This window comes from Zootoca vivipara, chromosome 8 (assembly GCF_963506605.1).
Source record: "Zootoca vivipara chromosome 8, rZooViv1.1, whole genome shotgun sequence".
In the NCBI taxonomy this organism is placed as follows: Eukaryota; Metazoa; Chordata; class Lepidosauria; order Squamata; family Lacertidae; genus Zootoca; species Zootoca vivipara.
Genome location: NC_083283.1, coordinates 18764172 through 18779857, shown reverse-complemented (window position 1 = coordinate 18779857; position 15686 = coordinate 18764172). Strand labels below are relative to the sequence as shown.

Below are 15686 nucleotides of genomic sequence, written 5' to 3'. Positions count from 1 at the left end.
GGACCTGGGCTACCTTCCGCCCACACTCCTTCAAGTCACAGCGAGCACAGACAGCACTGCCCCACAATGCTCCGTGGCACCTCATTTGCATGCATGCTGTAACTTGAAGGAGTGTGGGCAGGCATGCACATGAGGTGCCACGGAGCAAACCTTCTGCTGGGGCGGCAGCTAGGCCTCCCTGGACTGCCGTGCCGCTCTGCCGCTTCGGCTAAGCAGGCGGAGGCGGAGCACAGCTGGCAGTGCCCCTGCCTATCGTGCATCGTGCCACGCCCTCTGGCTGCCCGCTGCGCCTGGCCCTGCGAGGGGCGCTGGAGGGATCATCGCACCATGGTGCCCGATACACTTAAGATGGCCCTGATTGAAATACTGCCCCCGAAATGCGGTCAAACAAAATGTTTAGGGGTCTGCGTCCCCCTGCGTCCCCCAGGAAAAAAGCTCTGGGTATAGTATTTGTAAAATATGCAGGGATTTATTATATGTAAAATGAACCATGGAAAGAGAAGAAGGGAAGCCACTGATATCTTAAGGATGTAAAATGAGTACAGTGGTGCCTCGGCTTACGAATTTAATCCGTTCCGAAGGCACCTTCATAGGTCGAAAAATTCGTAAGTCAAAAAGGGCCATTGGAAACATGATTTCCCATAGGAATGCATTGGAAACGGAAAAAATCGTAAGTTGAAGCTACCCCATCTAAAAATTCGCAATATGAAAAAACCCTATCTAAAACCACCGCAGTTTCCATTCGGACATCGAGAAATTCATAAGCGTGTGGCCATTTGCCCCATTTGTAAGTCGAAAAATTCGGTTGTCGAGTCATTCGTAAGTTGAGGTACCACTGTATTTTTTTTTTTAAATATAATTTTTATTAGATTTTAACAAGAAATACAAGAAAAAAGAAAAAGGCACAAAAAAGAAAAATACATAAAAAAACGACAAAAAAACAAAAAACAAAAAACAAAAACAGATTCAGACTTCCTCATTTCCCCTTCTTGAGTTCTTATTGTTAAAAATAGTTCTCGCATTTTCCCATTCTAACTTCACATTCTTTTTCCTAAATTTCAACTTTTTCATCTTTTTCATTGCTATTATCCATTCTCCTTGTACTTTAACCTCTTTTCTCTTAACATCCTCTCTCCAAAATTATTATTATCTAATCCCTAGTCTCTTTCCCTTACCCAAAAATATATAAGATTCACATCCTAATTTATTACCCATTTACTTCCACCCACACAACAAAGTTCCCACCCCCCCTTCCCTGGAATCGGAGTCTCCAGATGAATCAGCCAGGTTCTTCATACAATCCTTAATACATTCCGAGATCAGACCATATTATTTCAGACAATACCAAATAATCCAAGACCTCTCAACCCACCCCTAGTCTGTCCCATACCAACTTTTGCCGAACTCTTGCCCCCCTCTTCTGTAATCCCATCACTTTGTATCTTTGCACCTTTTCATCCTCTTTCTGCCCCCCAACTGTTTGTGTCCTCCCCTCTCTCACCGGGGCGCTGATTTTCCCAACCTCTTTTTTGGGGTGCTTTTTTGCTTTTACCCTCTCCTGTTTCACTTCTCTCACCAGTGAAACAGTGTTTTCTCCTACTTTCCCTCCCTGTTCCACCCCTCCCACCAGTAGAACAGTGTTCTTTTCAGGAAATAAATCCATTGGTTCAGCATATTGTCCTTCAGTATTATCTTTCTCCTCTTCTAAGTTTTTTACATACGTCACTCCAGCACAGTCCTGGTCTTCCAATCTTTTTTCTTCTCCCTTCTCCTGATCTTCTATATCTGTTGGATCCTGTGTTTTACAGTCAAAAACAAATGTCTCGACAGTCTCTTCTCTCAGAAAGTTTACATCAAGCTTGGAGATACTCACTTGCTTAGTAAGATCCAAAATTGTTGCCAATATTAAGTCCCACTGTGTGACTTCCTGTCCACTCTCTGGAACCTTCTCTCCTATTCCTTTGTCTAAAACCTCCTCCATCTTTGTACAGACCGGCCGTGGAGTTGAAATTTTAGTCCAATATATATGAAAAGTGAACAAATAGGCAAAAAGCCAAGAATCCAGTCCCACTTGGTCAGAATCTCTCTCTTTACTCCTTCTTTTCCTCAGAGTCAATACTGAGCAGCCTCAAGGCAAAACAAGTCCTCTTTCACTGTTTACAGCTCTCAGTCTCTCACATTCAGCCAGACACATTCCTTTGTATTGTGACGTTAATCAGCAAACTGACTGATCTTTCCTTTGACCCGACTCCAGGCTCGCAGGGGGCTTTTCTCATGCTGGATCTCAGTCTTTTGCAGAGATAAATACACCGCTTACTTTTTCCTTTACTCTGCCTCAGGAAAAAGCTCTTATTACAGCATTTCTGGGTTTTCTAGCTTGCTGCGATCTTTAGTTACTCAATCGGGGGGAGATGACTTCCCTTTTTAATCTCCGCCTCCCACTGCCAAATTCTTGTTTCAAATTGATTGGTTTCAACTTACTTCGTCCAGATCGTAACTTTTTCAGGAAGAATCCACCGCCTGCAGGTTGGAGGCTCGGAGCTTCGCTTCTTGGAGGTAACGATGGTATGCCTAAAATGGCTCCCGCGACTGCCACTCGGCTGGCTCTCAGGGGCTCTTGCGGGCTTCCTGGGCAGCTGAGGAGTCGCTTCTGGAGCTCCGCCAGGCAAAATTTGCCCCCTGGACGCTCAACCAGGGGTATTTACGGGGATCCGCGTGCCCCCGCGGATTTCCCCCCCCCTCCGCGATGCCAGAAACCTCGCAGCGCGAGGTTTCTGCGCCTCCATTTTCCAGCGCGGCAGACCGGAAGTCGAGGTACCACTGTATTTTAAGTTGTAAAACAGAAAATTTAATAAAAATTATATACAGAAAAAAAGAAAGAGAAAATAAGTATTAAGCCAGTTTTAAGTTTGTAATGAAGGCCCTTAAGAGCTAACTTGCAATGGATGTATTGTGCGCTTTTGTTTTCTAACGTTGACGAACTTTGCAACCGCCCATCAGTGCCAAAGGATGCTTTCAAAACCTTTAAAAGAAATTGTAAAGTGTAACTTCAAACTTTGCACCGAGTCCTATGTGCAGATGCATTGAAAAAGAAATGAACTAAAGAGGGGAAGGATGAGGCATACTTGGCCAGGTGCTCTTCTTTCCAGCTCCCTGTGGTGACTGATGTACAAAGCAGGTGAAGACAGAAGGATGACTTCTCAAGCAGGTGCTCCAAGCACTGACATGAGAGAAACTGCTTTGTAGAAGGGCTCGTGCAAGACTGGATCAGTTTTCCAGGAGGTTCAAGGCAAGATCATTCCATATTAATTCATGTGCATATGCACACTCTGAAAGAAACACTGCTGAGTTCAACAAGACTTACTCTTGAGCAAAAGTATACAAGAACTGCAGCCTAACGGTGGAATCCTATGCACATTTGCAGAAACGCAAGCCCCACTAAGTTCAATGGAGCTTATTCCGAAGGTTACATGTTTAGTTGCGGTTGGCGGTTGTTTTAATTTGGGTATAACTGTAAACTGTTTATTATTGCTATTAAGGTGGTACCTCGATTCTCAAATGTAATCTGGTCCAAACGGTTCAAAAACCAAGGCACGGCTTCCAACTGGCTGCAAGAGCTTCCTGCACTCAGCCGGAAGCTTCTGAAAAACGTTCGCAAACCAGAACACTCACTTCTGGGTTTGCGGCATTCGGGAGCTGATTTGCCAGGTTGACAAGGTAAATGCAGCGCTCGGTGGCGAACCGCTCCCAAGCAGCCCCTGCTATGCAACTTACAAGCAAAACAGACCTGATGTGATGAAATACTCGGCAGCTGATGAGGCGAGTGATGCTGCTGGGAGAATGTTTTTCTCTCCGCTTGACATATGAACCCTGCAGCTGAAATCCAAACCGGAGGGGGGGAGGCAGGAGGGTGCCTGTTTCAATGTCAGATGACAGACAGCACACACGCCAAAGCATTCGTTTCGTTTTATCGAAGCCTGGCATCCAGCTGGAAGTTTTATACTGAGTACTGAGCTGTGTTAACGAGCTACACATGCAATTGGCTGGAACAAATGTGCATTCTGAATGCTGGGTCCCCCCCCCACTGATCAATAATTTCATAGAAGAAATAATGGGGGGGGCAGCCGATGTTAGACCCACTGAACTGAACAGACCTGTCTAACGCCAATGGATTACTCTGAGTAGAACTTAGTTGGATACAGCTCAACACCTTCCTGTGACTTTTGCAGCCCCACTGAGTTCAACAGGCCATACCCTCTCTCTCTCTTTAAAAATGTGTAAAAAAAATGCAGACACAGAAATCTTATTCTCATTTTATCAGCAAGGATGCCACATACAAACGAATTAATCCAGAGTAGTCTCATTTCAAAACATTTGCAGGATGTTTATGCAGCATGTATAAATCCTATTCCACAGAGAATCCTTTGCATCCTTATTCTTACTATATGTAGCGTTGCGGGGAAATAAATCCTAGTGAGTCCAAGGGCGCATACGCTCTAATAATAATAACAATAACAATTTATTTATTGCTGCCCATATGACTGGGTTGCCCCAACCACTCTGGGCGGCTTCCAACAAATTATAAAACCACAGTAAGACATCAAACATTAAAAACTATATAGGGCTGCCTTCAGATGTCTTCTAAAAGTCAGATAGTTGTTTATCTGTTTGACATCTGGCGGGAGGGCATTCCACAGGGCAGGTGCAACTACCCTTTGCCTGGTTCCCTGTAACCTCTCTTCTCACAATGAGGGAACCACCACAAGACCCTCGGAGCTGGACCTCAGTGTCTGGGCTGACGGTTCTTCAGCTACACAGCACCATAGCTAGTTACAGGTAGGTAGCCGTGTTGGTTACTGAAGAAGTGTGCATGCACACGAAAGCTCATACCTATGACAAACTTAGTTGGTCTCTAAGGTGCTACTGGAAGGATTTTTTATTATTATTTTGTTTTAGCACCATAGCTGTCAACCCTCCCTTTTTTTGCGGGAAACTCCCTTATTCCAAGCCACAGCTGTCAACCTTCTCTCTTTTTTTTGCAGGAAATTCCCTTATTCCAGCACCGTTTCCCACTGCTATCCTGGATTGTTAGATATACCGTAGACCAGGCATAGGCAACCTTGGCTCTCCAGATGTTTTGGAACTACAACTCCCATGATCCCTAGCTAACAGGGCCAGTGGTCAGGGATCATGGGAGTTGCTGTTCCAAAACACCTGGAGAGCCAAGGTTGCCTACGCCTGCCGTAGACTGTCCCCGGGACAAGTAAGGCTGCTGATCTCTTATTTTCAAATCCGAAAGTTGACAGCTATGCACAGCACTGAGGCCATTTAAGGCTTTTAAGGTCAGCACCAACACTTTGAATTGTGCTCGGAAATGTACTGGGAGCCAATGTAGATCCTTTAGGACTGGTGTTATATGGCCCCAGCGGCTGCTCCCAGTCACCCGTCTGGCAGGCGCATTCTGGGTTAGTTGTGGTTTCCCAGTCAGCTTCAAAGGTAGCTCCCCGGAGAGCACGTTGCAGTAGTCCAAGCGGGTTCCCCCACTCTGCACCCCAGTGTGTAAAAAAGTGCACATATGACGATTTCACATATGATGTACACAGATTGAGCTGTTATCATCACTTGGGGTCGTTTATATGTCTTGGTCCATATAGCTCAATATTGTCTACATCAGCGGTTCTCAAACTTCCTTCCTCTGGGCAACCCTTTCACAATAAAAATTTGCTCATGCCAGACTGATTTTTAATTGACAAGAAATACACGGGGCAGGGGGATAACTAGCAGTGCTTGATTTATAACATAGAACACAACTACTTTATAATATAATCATGAGATATAGTGGCTTCATTATGCACCTTTAGGTGCCAGGCAAAAACATTCCTCTTTAAGCAGGCCTTGGGTTGCCCTTTTAAGATGTGGGGTTTTGGGGGTGGGGTGGGGTGTTATTCAGTTGTTTCTGTTTTTATTTTGATTATGTGTTCTGTGTTTTTATATTGTAATTTTACCCTGTGAAACACCCTGAGACCTGCGGGTACAGGACAGTATATACATTTATTATTATTATTATTATTATTATTATTATTATTATTATTATTAACAATGCAGCTACATAAGAACACAACTCGTTCCCAAAATATAATTATAAATGATCCTCTTACATATTTACCTTAAGCAGTGCTTTTTTCCGGGGGGGGGGGGGAACGCAAGGGGATGCATAAATATTTTGTGAATCTTTGTACTTTTGTCCATTTACTGTATTTATTTTTCCTGATTTGAACTATAAAATGGTGTTTTCTTAAGACAAAATGAGAGTACCCCTAAACATTTTTTAAGAAAAAAAAGCACTGACCCTAAGTATGTATACAAACTCAGTGAGAGGTGTGAGCTTGCTTTTGCTGGGTAATCTCATTTATATTGGGCCTAATTTGAGACAAACATACTCTCATCTCTTCATCAACACAAAGAATCTTTGCTCTTGTTCTCATTAAAAGATATCTATCCACATTCTGCAAAATAATAAGAATATTTTGATACTCTACCATTCTACACTGAAATGTTTAAATGCTTCTTTGATATTCCTTGAATCTTCCTACCACACCCTTTGAGCAGCTCTGGTCTACATTGGCTGGCAGCCACTCTGCAAGGCCTCATACTGGGGACGTTCCCAGTACTGGGGATCCCCAGATCTGCTGTACATTGAACCTGGGATGTTCTGAACCTAAATTAGATGCTTTGTTGTTGTTGTTGTTGCTGCTGTTGTTGTTTAGTCGTGTCCGACTCTTCGTGACCCCATGGACCAGAGTACGCCAGGCACTCCTGTCTTCCACTGCCTCCCGCAGTTTGGTCAGACTTGTTGGTGGCTTCGAGAACACTGTCCAACCATCTCAAGATGCTTTACCACTGAGCTATGCCTCATCTATTCCTTATATCTAGCCTGCCTGCTAGCCAGTCAGGGAGATAGGGAAACAGCAGAGCAGAGCAGCAGAGACCCAAAAGGTACTAACAAAATGAGCAGAGCAGTCATAAGAAGGGAGAAGAGCAGGACAACCACAGCCCTATCCCCATTTTCACTTGTCCACCCCCACCACAACCAGCTAGCAATTGTCTGCTATCATACCAGCACAATTCAAAGTGTTGGTGCTGACCTTTAAAGCCCTAAACGGCCTCGGTCCAGTATACCTGAAGGAGCGTCTACACCCCCATCATTCTGCCCGGACACTGAGGTCCAGCGCCAAGGGCCTTCTGGCGGTTCCCTCGCTACGAGAAGCCAAGTTACAGGGAACCAGGCAGAGGGCCTTCTCGGTAGTGGCACCCACCCTGTGGAATGCCCTCCCACTAGAGGTCAAAGAGAACAACAATTAGCAGACCTTTAGAAGGCATCTTAAGGCAGCCCTGTTTAGGGAAGCTTTTAATGTTTGATGGATTTCTGTATTTTAATATTTTGTTGGAAGCCGCCCAGAGTGGCTGGGGGAACCCGGCCAGATGGGCGGGGTATAAATAATAAAATATTATTATTATTATTATTATTATTATTATTATTATTATTATTAATTACCACTCTTTTCAATGGGAGTACGCTGGAGAAGCACTTAAAGCAAAAGAGATGGGTACAACAGCAGGGAGGGTGGCTGTAACTTCTCCACACATGTGGTTACACTTTATGAGTCAGCAAGTCTTTTCTTTAAGCAGCCCTGCCAATCCAGCTCTCCTCCTGCCCAATTGTGAAAAAAGCTTAGCAGGGCTGCTTTTATCACCAATTATGACTGGAGTCCTGGCTCTGCGACTGCCGTGCACTGTCATTCGGGGATTATTTAATAGCCATTCCCTCTCCTCTGAAAGACGGAGCCAGAGGCCTGCTTAGAATAAGGTTACCAGATGTCCCGGTTTCCCGGGGACAGTCCCCGGATTTACAAATCGGTCCCCATACAATATCCATTGAAGTTGAAAAGTGTCCCTGGATTCATTGAAAAAAATCTGGCAACCTTAGTTTAGAATCCTTGTCACCCTCTTTGAACTGTAAGTCCTACCAGGGGAAGCTGTGAAAGTTAAAGCGGTAGGCAAAAATAAGTACTACTGGTACTTCCTCCACACAGAATGAAGTTGAACTACAGAATTCACTCCCTGGACAACTATGGCCACTGAATTGGATAGCTGTGAAAGTGGATTGCACAAATTCATGGATGGCAAGGCTATATATATATATATATCCTTCACCAAACATATACATTTTTTACACTTTCCATACAATGTCTCAGGCCCTCCTTTCTCAACAAAAAGGAGAAAGGGAGGGGGGGGAAGTATATATAAATACAAAAAGCACAAAAACAACAAAAAAAGAAAGATTAAAGATTAAGAAAACTGCATATACAAATACGTAAAAAAGAGAGAGAATGTTTTAACTTTGGACTTCCTGTTATCTCCATCAGCATACCTTTTTTCTTTTATTGTCAAATGTATATACAATCAATGCTGTCTCTGTTTTTACCTATTGTTTCACACTCATGCTGTTTTAAGCATCCCAATTTCTGCAAATTGCACAAATTCATGGATGGCAAGGCTATCAGTGGTTAGCATAGCTGCCAAGTTTTCGCTTTTCTCGCGAGGAAGCCTATTCAGCATAAGGGAAAATCCCTGTAAAAAAGGGATAACTTGGCAGCTATGGTGGTTAGCAGTGGTATGCACACGAAAGCTTATACCCAGAACAAACTTAGTTAGTCTCTAAGGTGCTACTGGACATTTTTTTTAATTTTTATTTATTTATTCCTAAATAACCAGTTGCTAGGAACCACAAATGGGAAGAGTGATGTTGCCTGCAGATTTTACTTGAGTTCTTAGAAAGCCAATGTATATTATTAGCAATGTACATGTTCCCATAACTAAGAAATCCCTTGTGCCTCCTTTTACTCTCTCCCTTGCTGAGCTGTCCCAAATTGTCTTTGGACTTGAATCATTTAGCCACTGTGTGGTTATAGGAAAATTCCCACTGGTCAAATTAGTATCAATATCTGCAGGGGAGGATGGGGGTGGGGCAAGACTGTATATTTTCATTTGCATGCTGTAATTTCCACACTCAACATTGATTATATGGGACCAGGTGCAGCAAACATTTGCCCCCCCCCCAGATGTTGCTGAACTGCAACTCCCATCAGCTCCAGCAAGCAAGCAAGCATGGCCAATGGCCAGGGATGGTGGAAGTTGTAGTTCAGCAACATCTGGAGGACCAAATGTTCCCCACACCTGTATTAGATGGTCATTATTTGATTACTGACCCACACTTGTGACACAGTGAATCAATGGGAGGTTGGGTGTCACGAATCAATGTTGTTCCATGACATCTGCTGGGTCACTTATAATTGAGACAGGGATTAGAAACACCTTTGGATATAAGCTCTCTTTAGAAACCTTCTTTAGAAACTGTAAATCGGTACTCTCATGAACCAATTACCCCTCTCGTTTTACATGCAAACTTGAATAATTCACAGATGCTCCTGGGTGAACCTCACCCCTCAAGATTCTCCAAGTGTGTAAACCTCAGCTCTGTTTAAAATGGGCATGCCATTTTTTTTTTTAAATGCAGCGTTCAAGATAAACACTTACTAATCCAAACAGAAACATCTGATTTCAGTCAGCGGCACATGCTTCATGTGCTCAGAGCTGAGTTTCATTGACAGTGGCTTTATTTCTCTCTAAAACTCCACTGTATGCAGCCAGGCAATTGGCAATGTGGAAAAATACAGCAATATATATTTGGTGCCTCTTGGGATGCATTTCTGACAAAGTAACTGGAGAAGGGCTGCAGCTTAGTGAAAGAGCATCTGCTTTGCATACAAAAGATCCCAAGTCACAGAACCTCCAGGCAGGGCTGGGAGGGAACTTTGCCTAAAATCCAGTATAGAGAGCTGCTGTCTTCAGTGTAGACAGTGTTAATATAGCTGGACCTGGCTTCCTAGGCTCCCATTATGCAGCAAACAGATTAATCTTCTGCAGGTTTCAGTTGGTGCATTTGCTACCACTGACCCCGTTAGGGAAATTATTATATTTTCTTGGGTAGAGAGGAAAGGCATTTGGGCTAAAATGCATGGGGAATCCATAACCCTCCAGTTGTTGTTGTTGGACCACGATTCTCATGATCCCGGACCATTGGCCATGATAGAGCGGAGGCTGATAGGAGCGGAGGTCCAACCCCCTCCCGTAATAGTAATAATAATAGGAATAATTTTATTTGTATCCCGCCCATCTGACTGGGTTGTCCCAGCCACTCTGGGTGGCTTCCAACAAATATAAAAGCATAACAAAGCAATCAAACATTAAAAACTTCCCTATGCGGTGCTGCCTTCAGATGTCTTCTAAAGATTGTATAGTTACTTATCTCCTTGACATCTGATAGGAGGATGTTCCCTTGAACATGCAATTATAATGTGTCTATTACTTTCATTTCCTAATAAATACCCTATATAGCCAGAGGCCTGGCATGATGGGACTTGCAGTTCAACAATATCTGGAGAACATAAGAAGAACCTAATGGATCAGGCCAGTGGCTCATCTAATCCAGCATCCTATTGTCACAGTGGCCACCCAAATGCCAATGGGAAAGGCTCAAGCAAGACCCATTCTCATTGTGGACAAGCAGATGCCTATAGGAAACCCTCAGCAAGAAACCCAAGCACAAGATCACTCTCCCCTCCCGTGGCTTTCAGAAACGGGCATTCAGAAGCATTGCTGCCTCCAACTGTGGAGGCAGAACATAGTCATCATGGCTAGTAGCTAAAATCCCGGACCTAAAATTCTGGATGCAGTACAAAGCCAAATGGACTGGCTGGATATTTCTTATTTCCTTGATATAGACTGAAACCACACTACTGATGAACATGATACTAAGGTTCTGTACACCATGCATTCCAAGCACATTGCCTCCCCCTCCTCCTGCCAAGAATCCTGGCACTCTGCCCTCCTGTGGTTTTCAGAAACTGGTACCACTGCCACCAGCTGTGGAGGCAGGGCATAGTCAGCATGGCTATCATGCCAACTGGTTCCCCATCTCTGGACTATAGTATCAGCATTGCCACAGACCCACTGTTTCTTCTAGTACCTGAGCAGAAGCTGTTGCTGCTGATGGTCCTTGCAGACCCTCCAGAAGAGCTGAGGGGGTGGAATTCCCTGCTTTCCTCCTCCGAGAAGGGAGACTCGGACGCCGGGGACACTTTCTGGTGGCGGAGCTGCTGCTGGGGGAGATGAGGTCGGAGGACCAGGCGAGGAATGCGGCTGCGGCGGATCTCCTTGTCCTGCATTTTGTGCTGCTCCTTCCAATGACAGGGACAATGGGCACGTCAGTCCATTTGCATTCCCCAGCCCCGCCCCGCCCAAAGGCCTGGCTCAATGGCAGCAGATCAGCTAACACTCCTAGATAGCTCAGTTGGCTAGAGCGCGGCGCTGATAATGCCCAGGTTGCAGGTTCGATCACCATACAGGACAGCTGCTTATTCCTGCATTGGAGGAGGTTGGACTTTGATGATCCTTGGGGTCCCTTCCAACTCTACGATTGTATGATCCCCACCAAAAACTGCTTCTGCTCAGGTGGAGCTGCCCATGAACAGCATTCCAGTTGGCCACAGTGAGCCATGTGAGAACATAAGAGCAGCTGGATCAGGGCAATGGCCCATCTTCTTCAGCATCCTGTTCTCATTGTGGACAAGCAGATGCCTGTAGGAAACCCTCAGCAAGAAACCCAAGCACAAGATCACTCTCCCCTCCCGTGGCTTTCAGAAACGGGCATTCAGAAGCATTGCTGCCTCCAACTGTGGAGGCAGAACATTGTCATCATGGCTAGTACCGGTAGCTAAAATCCTGGACCTAAAATTCTGGATGCAGTACAAAGCCAAATGGACTGGCTGGATATTTCTTATTTCCTTGATATAGACTGAAACCACACTACTGATGAACATGATACTAAGGTTCTGTACACCATGCATTCCAAGCACATTACCTCCCCCTCCTCCTGCCAAGAATCCTGGCAGCTGTAGTTTGTTAAGGGTGCTGGGAATTGTAGCTCTATGCAGATTAAACTATGTGCGGTAAATGTATGTTGTGCACACAGTCTAACTGTGGTTCTGCCCATGCGGAAGTGATTTGCAGTGGCTGTTATGCCACTGCTGAACTGAGCAGAGCTAAAAACGAGGTGAGAATGTGGTAAATATCAATGCAGACATTGACGTGGCAAGCATCTTTGCAAGCATATGTATTCGTCACATGGTCTACTTGCTAGGAAGATGCGATTTGCTGCTGCTGAGGCAACTCCATCGTAATGTGCAAAATGGCTCGCAGGGCTTTCCCAGCAATCTGTAAATGCTGGAGTTTTGCTCTTGTACAACAGCCCAACATATCACCATAAAAAGACCCCTCTTGTATCCACACCTAGCAGATGGGGGTTAGCCTCCTTCGATCAATATGTGCGTGTGAGTATCCACATAGAAGTGCACTCCCCTGCCGGAGAGGTAGGAAAAAAACAGAAGTCAACAGCTAAAAGCGAAAGGTTTGCCAGACTGGAGATGCACAGATCCTATGCAATGACAACTGTGTACCAGCACTGCAATTACTGTGCTAAAATTGGATCAGCTGGGAAAGCACTAAAAGGCCATTATCACAGCTGTTTGCAGCATCCTTGCCACCTGTATCGGCAGGGCTACAGCCCCCAAGAGGGTCAGGCAAATGCAAAGAGGGTGGGGAAGGAATGCCCAGAGAAAATGGGGATTCTGGTCAGCCTTCCCAGCTTCGGGGTGATGTAATTGTGAGCTAGGTCTCTCCCTGCTCCCGCCCCCCCCACCACTCCGGAGGAAAATCTGCGGCAGGGGCACAGCAGCAGTGATGATGTCAGACTCCATCAGGGATGGACTTGAGGGACACTCTTCTGGGTGGTGCTGTTGGAAGGAAGGTGGGGAGGGAGAGAGACACCTTCGGCTCCCCTTTGCTTGGGGACCCCCACCTATGGATTCCCTTCACCCCGATCCCTTGCCTTCTCCCCACACATTCCCATCCACCCTATTCGACCTCACTTCCTCAAATAAATGCACACACCCTGAATCCCACAAATTTTTGCCTTAATGATGTCAGACTCCATCAGGGGCGGACGCAGCAGCGTTTGCTCTTTTAGCGTCTGTTGCTGGGCATTTTAGAGATGAGGGGAGGGGAGGGGAGGGGAGGGGAAAGTGAAAATATCAATCATCCCACTTTTTCTGCTGGTGTATCCTGGTCTTTACCACCACTCTTGCCTTAGCCAAAGCTTGAACCCCAGTGTCAGCACATACAGCACCCCGCATTCACTCGCACACATAATGGCAAGTATTCACACGTACACGCGACACACCGAACGCGTGTCTTTGGGGCTGCACGTGCAGGGACCTGCACTCACAAACGCACATCCTGATTTCCTCATCCTCCTCGCCAGCCCCACCGGAGAGCCCTCTTACCTCACCTGGCTGCTGTCCCCGAGGTGTCCCATCCCGCCCCTGGCCCGCCCCACCTGCGAGCCCCTCCGCCGTGCGCTCACCTTGCTGCTTTCCCGGAGGGGTCCCATCCCGCCTGGACCCGGCGACGCAGCTGCGGTGGGAGGTGGCGCGGGGCACAGAGCTGCTCGCCAGAGGAGGAGGCAGAGGCGAGGCGCCGTCAATGCCGCAGCAGCCTCCTCGCTCGCTTCCCTCGCTCGCCCTCCTGCCTGCCGCTGCCTCGCTCGCTCCCTTGCTAGCGCGCAGCAGCTCCAGCCCTGCCCAGCCCGAGCGCTGCCTCGCCCCGCCCTGACACGTGGAGCCGCCGTTGCCGCCGGCTGCTTCTGCCTGGTCCGCTTGGCTGCCTGGCGCTGCTGCAGCCGTGGACGCCTCCTGGCAGAGGGCAGAAGCGCCGCGGGGAGGGAAGCGACGGGCGCTTCGGTTTGCTTTTGGGAGGGAGCCTCTTGCGCCCACTTCTTTCTCTGAGCAGCGCGCGGTGTCGTCTTAGAATCATAGAATTGTAGAGTTGGAAGGGACCTCCCAGGGTCATCTAGTCCGCCCCAATTGCAAGAATCTCAACTAAAACATCCATCAAAGGAAGGAGGTTTTTCCTCTGGGGAGGAAGCGGAGAGCTGCCGGCAGATCGCAGGTGTCTGAGAAATCAGCTGAGAACAAGCAATACTGTCAACACAGGCCTGTAACTACTTTATTTTATTTTTTAATGGAAGAAGTAGATGGAATTTGCCAACCCAGTCACCTCCATTTCTAAAGGATCAAAGTCTGCCATCTTTCAAACAAATAGTTGCATCATACATTTTGAGGGTGGATTTGATGCCCTTCACTGTGGTAATTTGCAGGAACGTGACACACAATTTTTATTTGTATTTATTTATTGCATTTATATCCTACCTTTTGCCTCTCCAAGGAGCTTGAGGTGGGTTACATGGATCTCCCTGTCCTCATTTAATACCCACAACAACCTTGTAAGGTAGGCTGGGCTGAGAGGATAGTGACTAGCCCAAGGTCACCCAGTGAGCTTCATGGCTGAGTGGAGCGAGATGAGCGCCGCAACCCCAGAGTCGGACACGACTGGATCTGATGGTCAGGGGCCCCTTTACCTCTGCCAGGTCCTAGTCCAGCTCTCAAACCTCTACACAATATAGATAGCGCGGGGGCTGGGCTGGCCACCTTTGGTGCCCCCTCAGTGCCAATTGTGATATCCCTACCACCACCCCCAACAGTCCTGCTGCGGCTACCACCAGCTTTGCCCTCATTCTTAGGACCACAGGAAGCTGCCTAACACATGGAAGTTGCACTCCAAGGCCTCAGACAGGGGGTACTCCCAGTCTTACCTGGCGATGCTGGAGGGGATTGAACCTGGGCAATTACACATGCAAAGAGATGCTCTGTCCCTGAGCTGCAGCCTTCCCCATTCCCAATTGCTCTCCAGAGGGTGGAGCAGCTGGCAGCCTCCTTATAAAGCAGTTCAACACCCTTTTACTTTGCAGGATTGCCCAGAAAGAGCAGCAGCAACAGCCCTGTAAGAAGATAGGGAGCTGAGCAGCTACTGTGCTCCCTAAGACTCTTTGCTAGACAGCTTCCTTACTATCTAGAGAAGGATGGACAGAGAAGCAGATGGGGATCAACTGGTAGGTCTCTGGGTGATTTGCAGTGGTTCAGCAAGGATTTCCAACCTCCAATTAACAACAGCAGCAGCAGCAGCAACAACAACAACATGGCCCTAAATTGCGTAGCTGAAATAAACAATGTTTGCAATCGCCAGGAAAGGATTTGTGTGTGTGTTATAACTGCAAACTCCATTCTGTTTTGGTAGATTTCCTGGCCTCATGTAATTCTTTTATTCTCTGGTTGCTTTTCTTCTCAGTTTGCTGTTCAGCTACTCTAAACTTTGTGTGGCATCCTTCCTGACATGCTGGTTTTTCCGTTCTCTTTTTGGACTTTGCATATTCTAAGCATAATGAGCCTAATGAAGAAGGCCTTGATCCAAAAGTGGATCATGCAAGTTTTGAGGATTCCTGACAAGGGCTTTTAACCAGAGGAATCCTACAAAGTGCCTGAAGCACTTTTGTAATGAATATGGCTTTTTTTAAAAAAATTAAAAAAAAACACAAATAAACTGAAGCCCTTTCAGAACTTCATAGTTTTTTTCTAGCTATTTTGTAATTCATTACATAACATGGTAACAAA

The 15686-nt window shown here is 46.3% G+C and overlaps 1 protein-coding gene across 3 annotated transcripts in view; it reads right to left on the bottom strand.

Annotated features, from left to right (window-relative positions):
- SYBU (syntabulin) overlaps positions 1 to 13744 on the bottom strand; it is a 51744-nt gene extending 38000 nt beyond the window's left edge. For all 3 annotated transcript variants that reach the window (XM_035125116.2, XM_035125117.2, XM_035125119.2), the window contains exons 1-2: positions 13544 to 13744; positions 11090 to 11300 (exon numbers count right to left, since the gene is read on the bottom strand). In XM_035125116.2, coding sequence (XP_034981007.2) covers positions 11090 to 11300; positions 13544 to 13570 — 238 coding nt within the window. In that variant the 5' untranslated portion in view covers positions 13571 to 13744. The remainder of the gene's footprint in view (positions 1 to 11089; positions 11301 to 13543) is intronic.
- Between the last annotated feature and the right edge of the window lie 1942 nt (positions 13745 to 15686).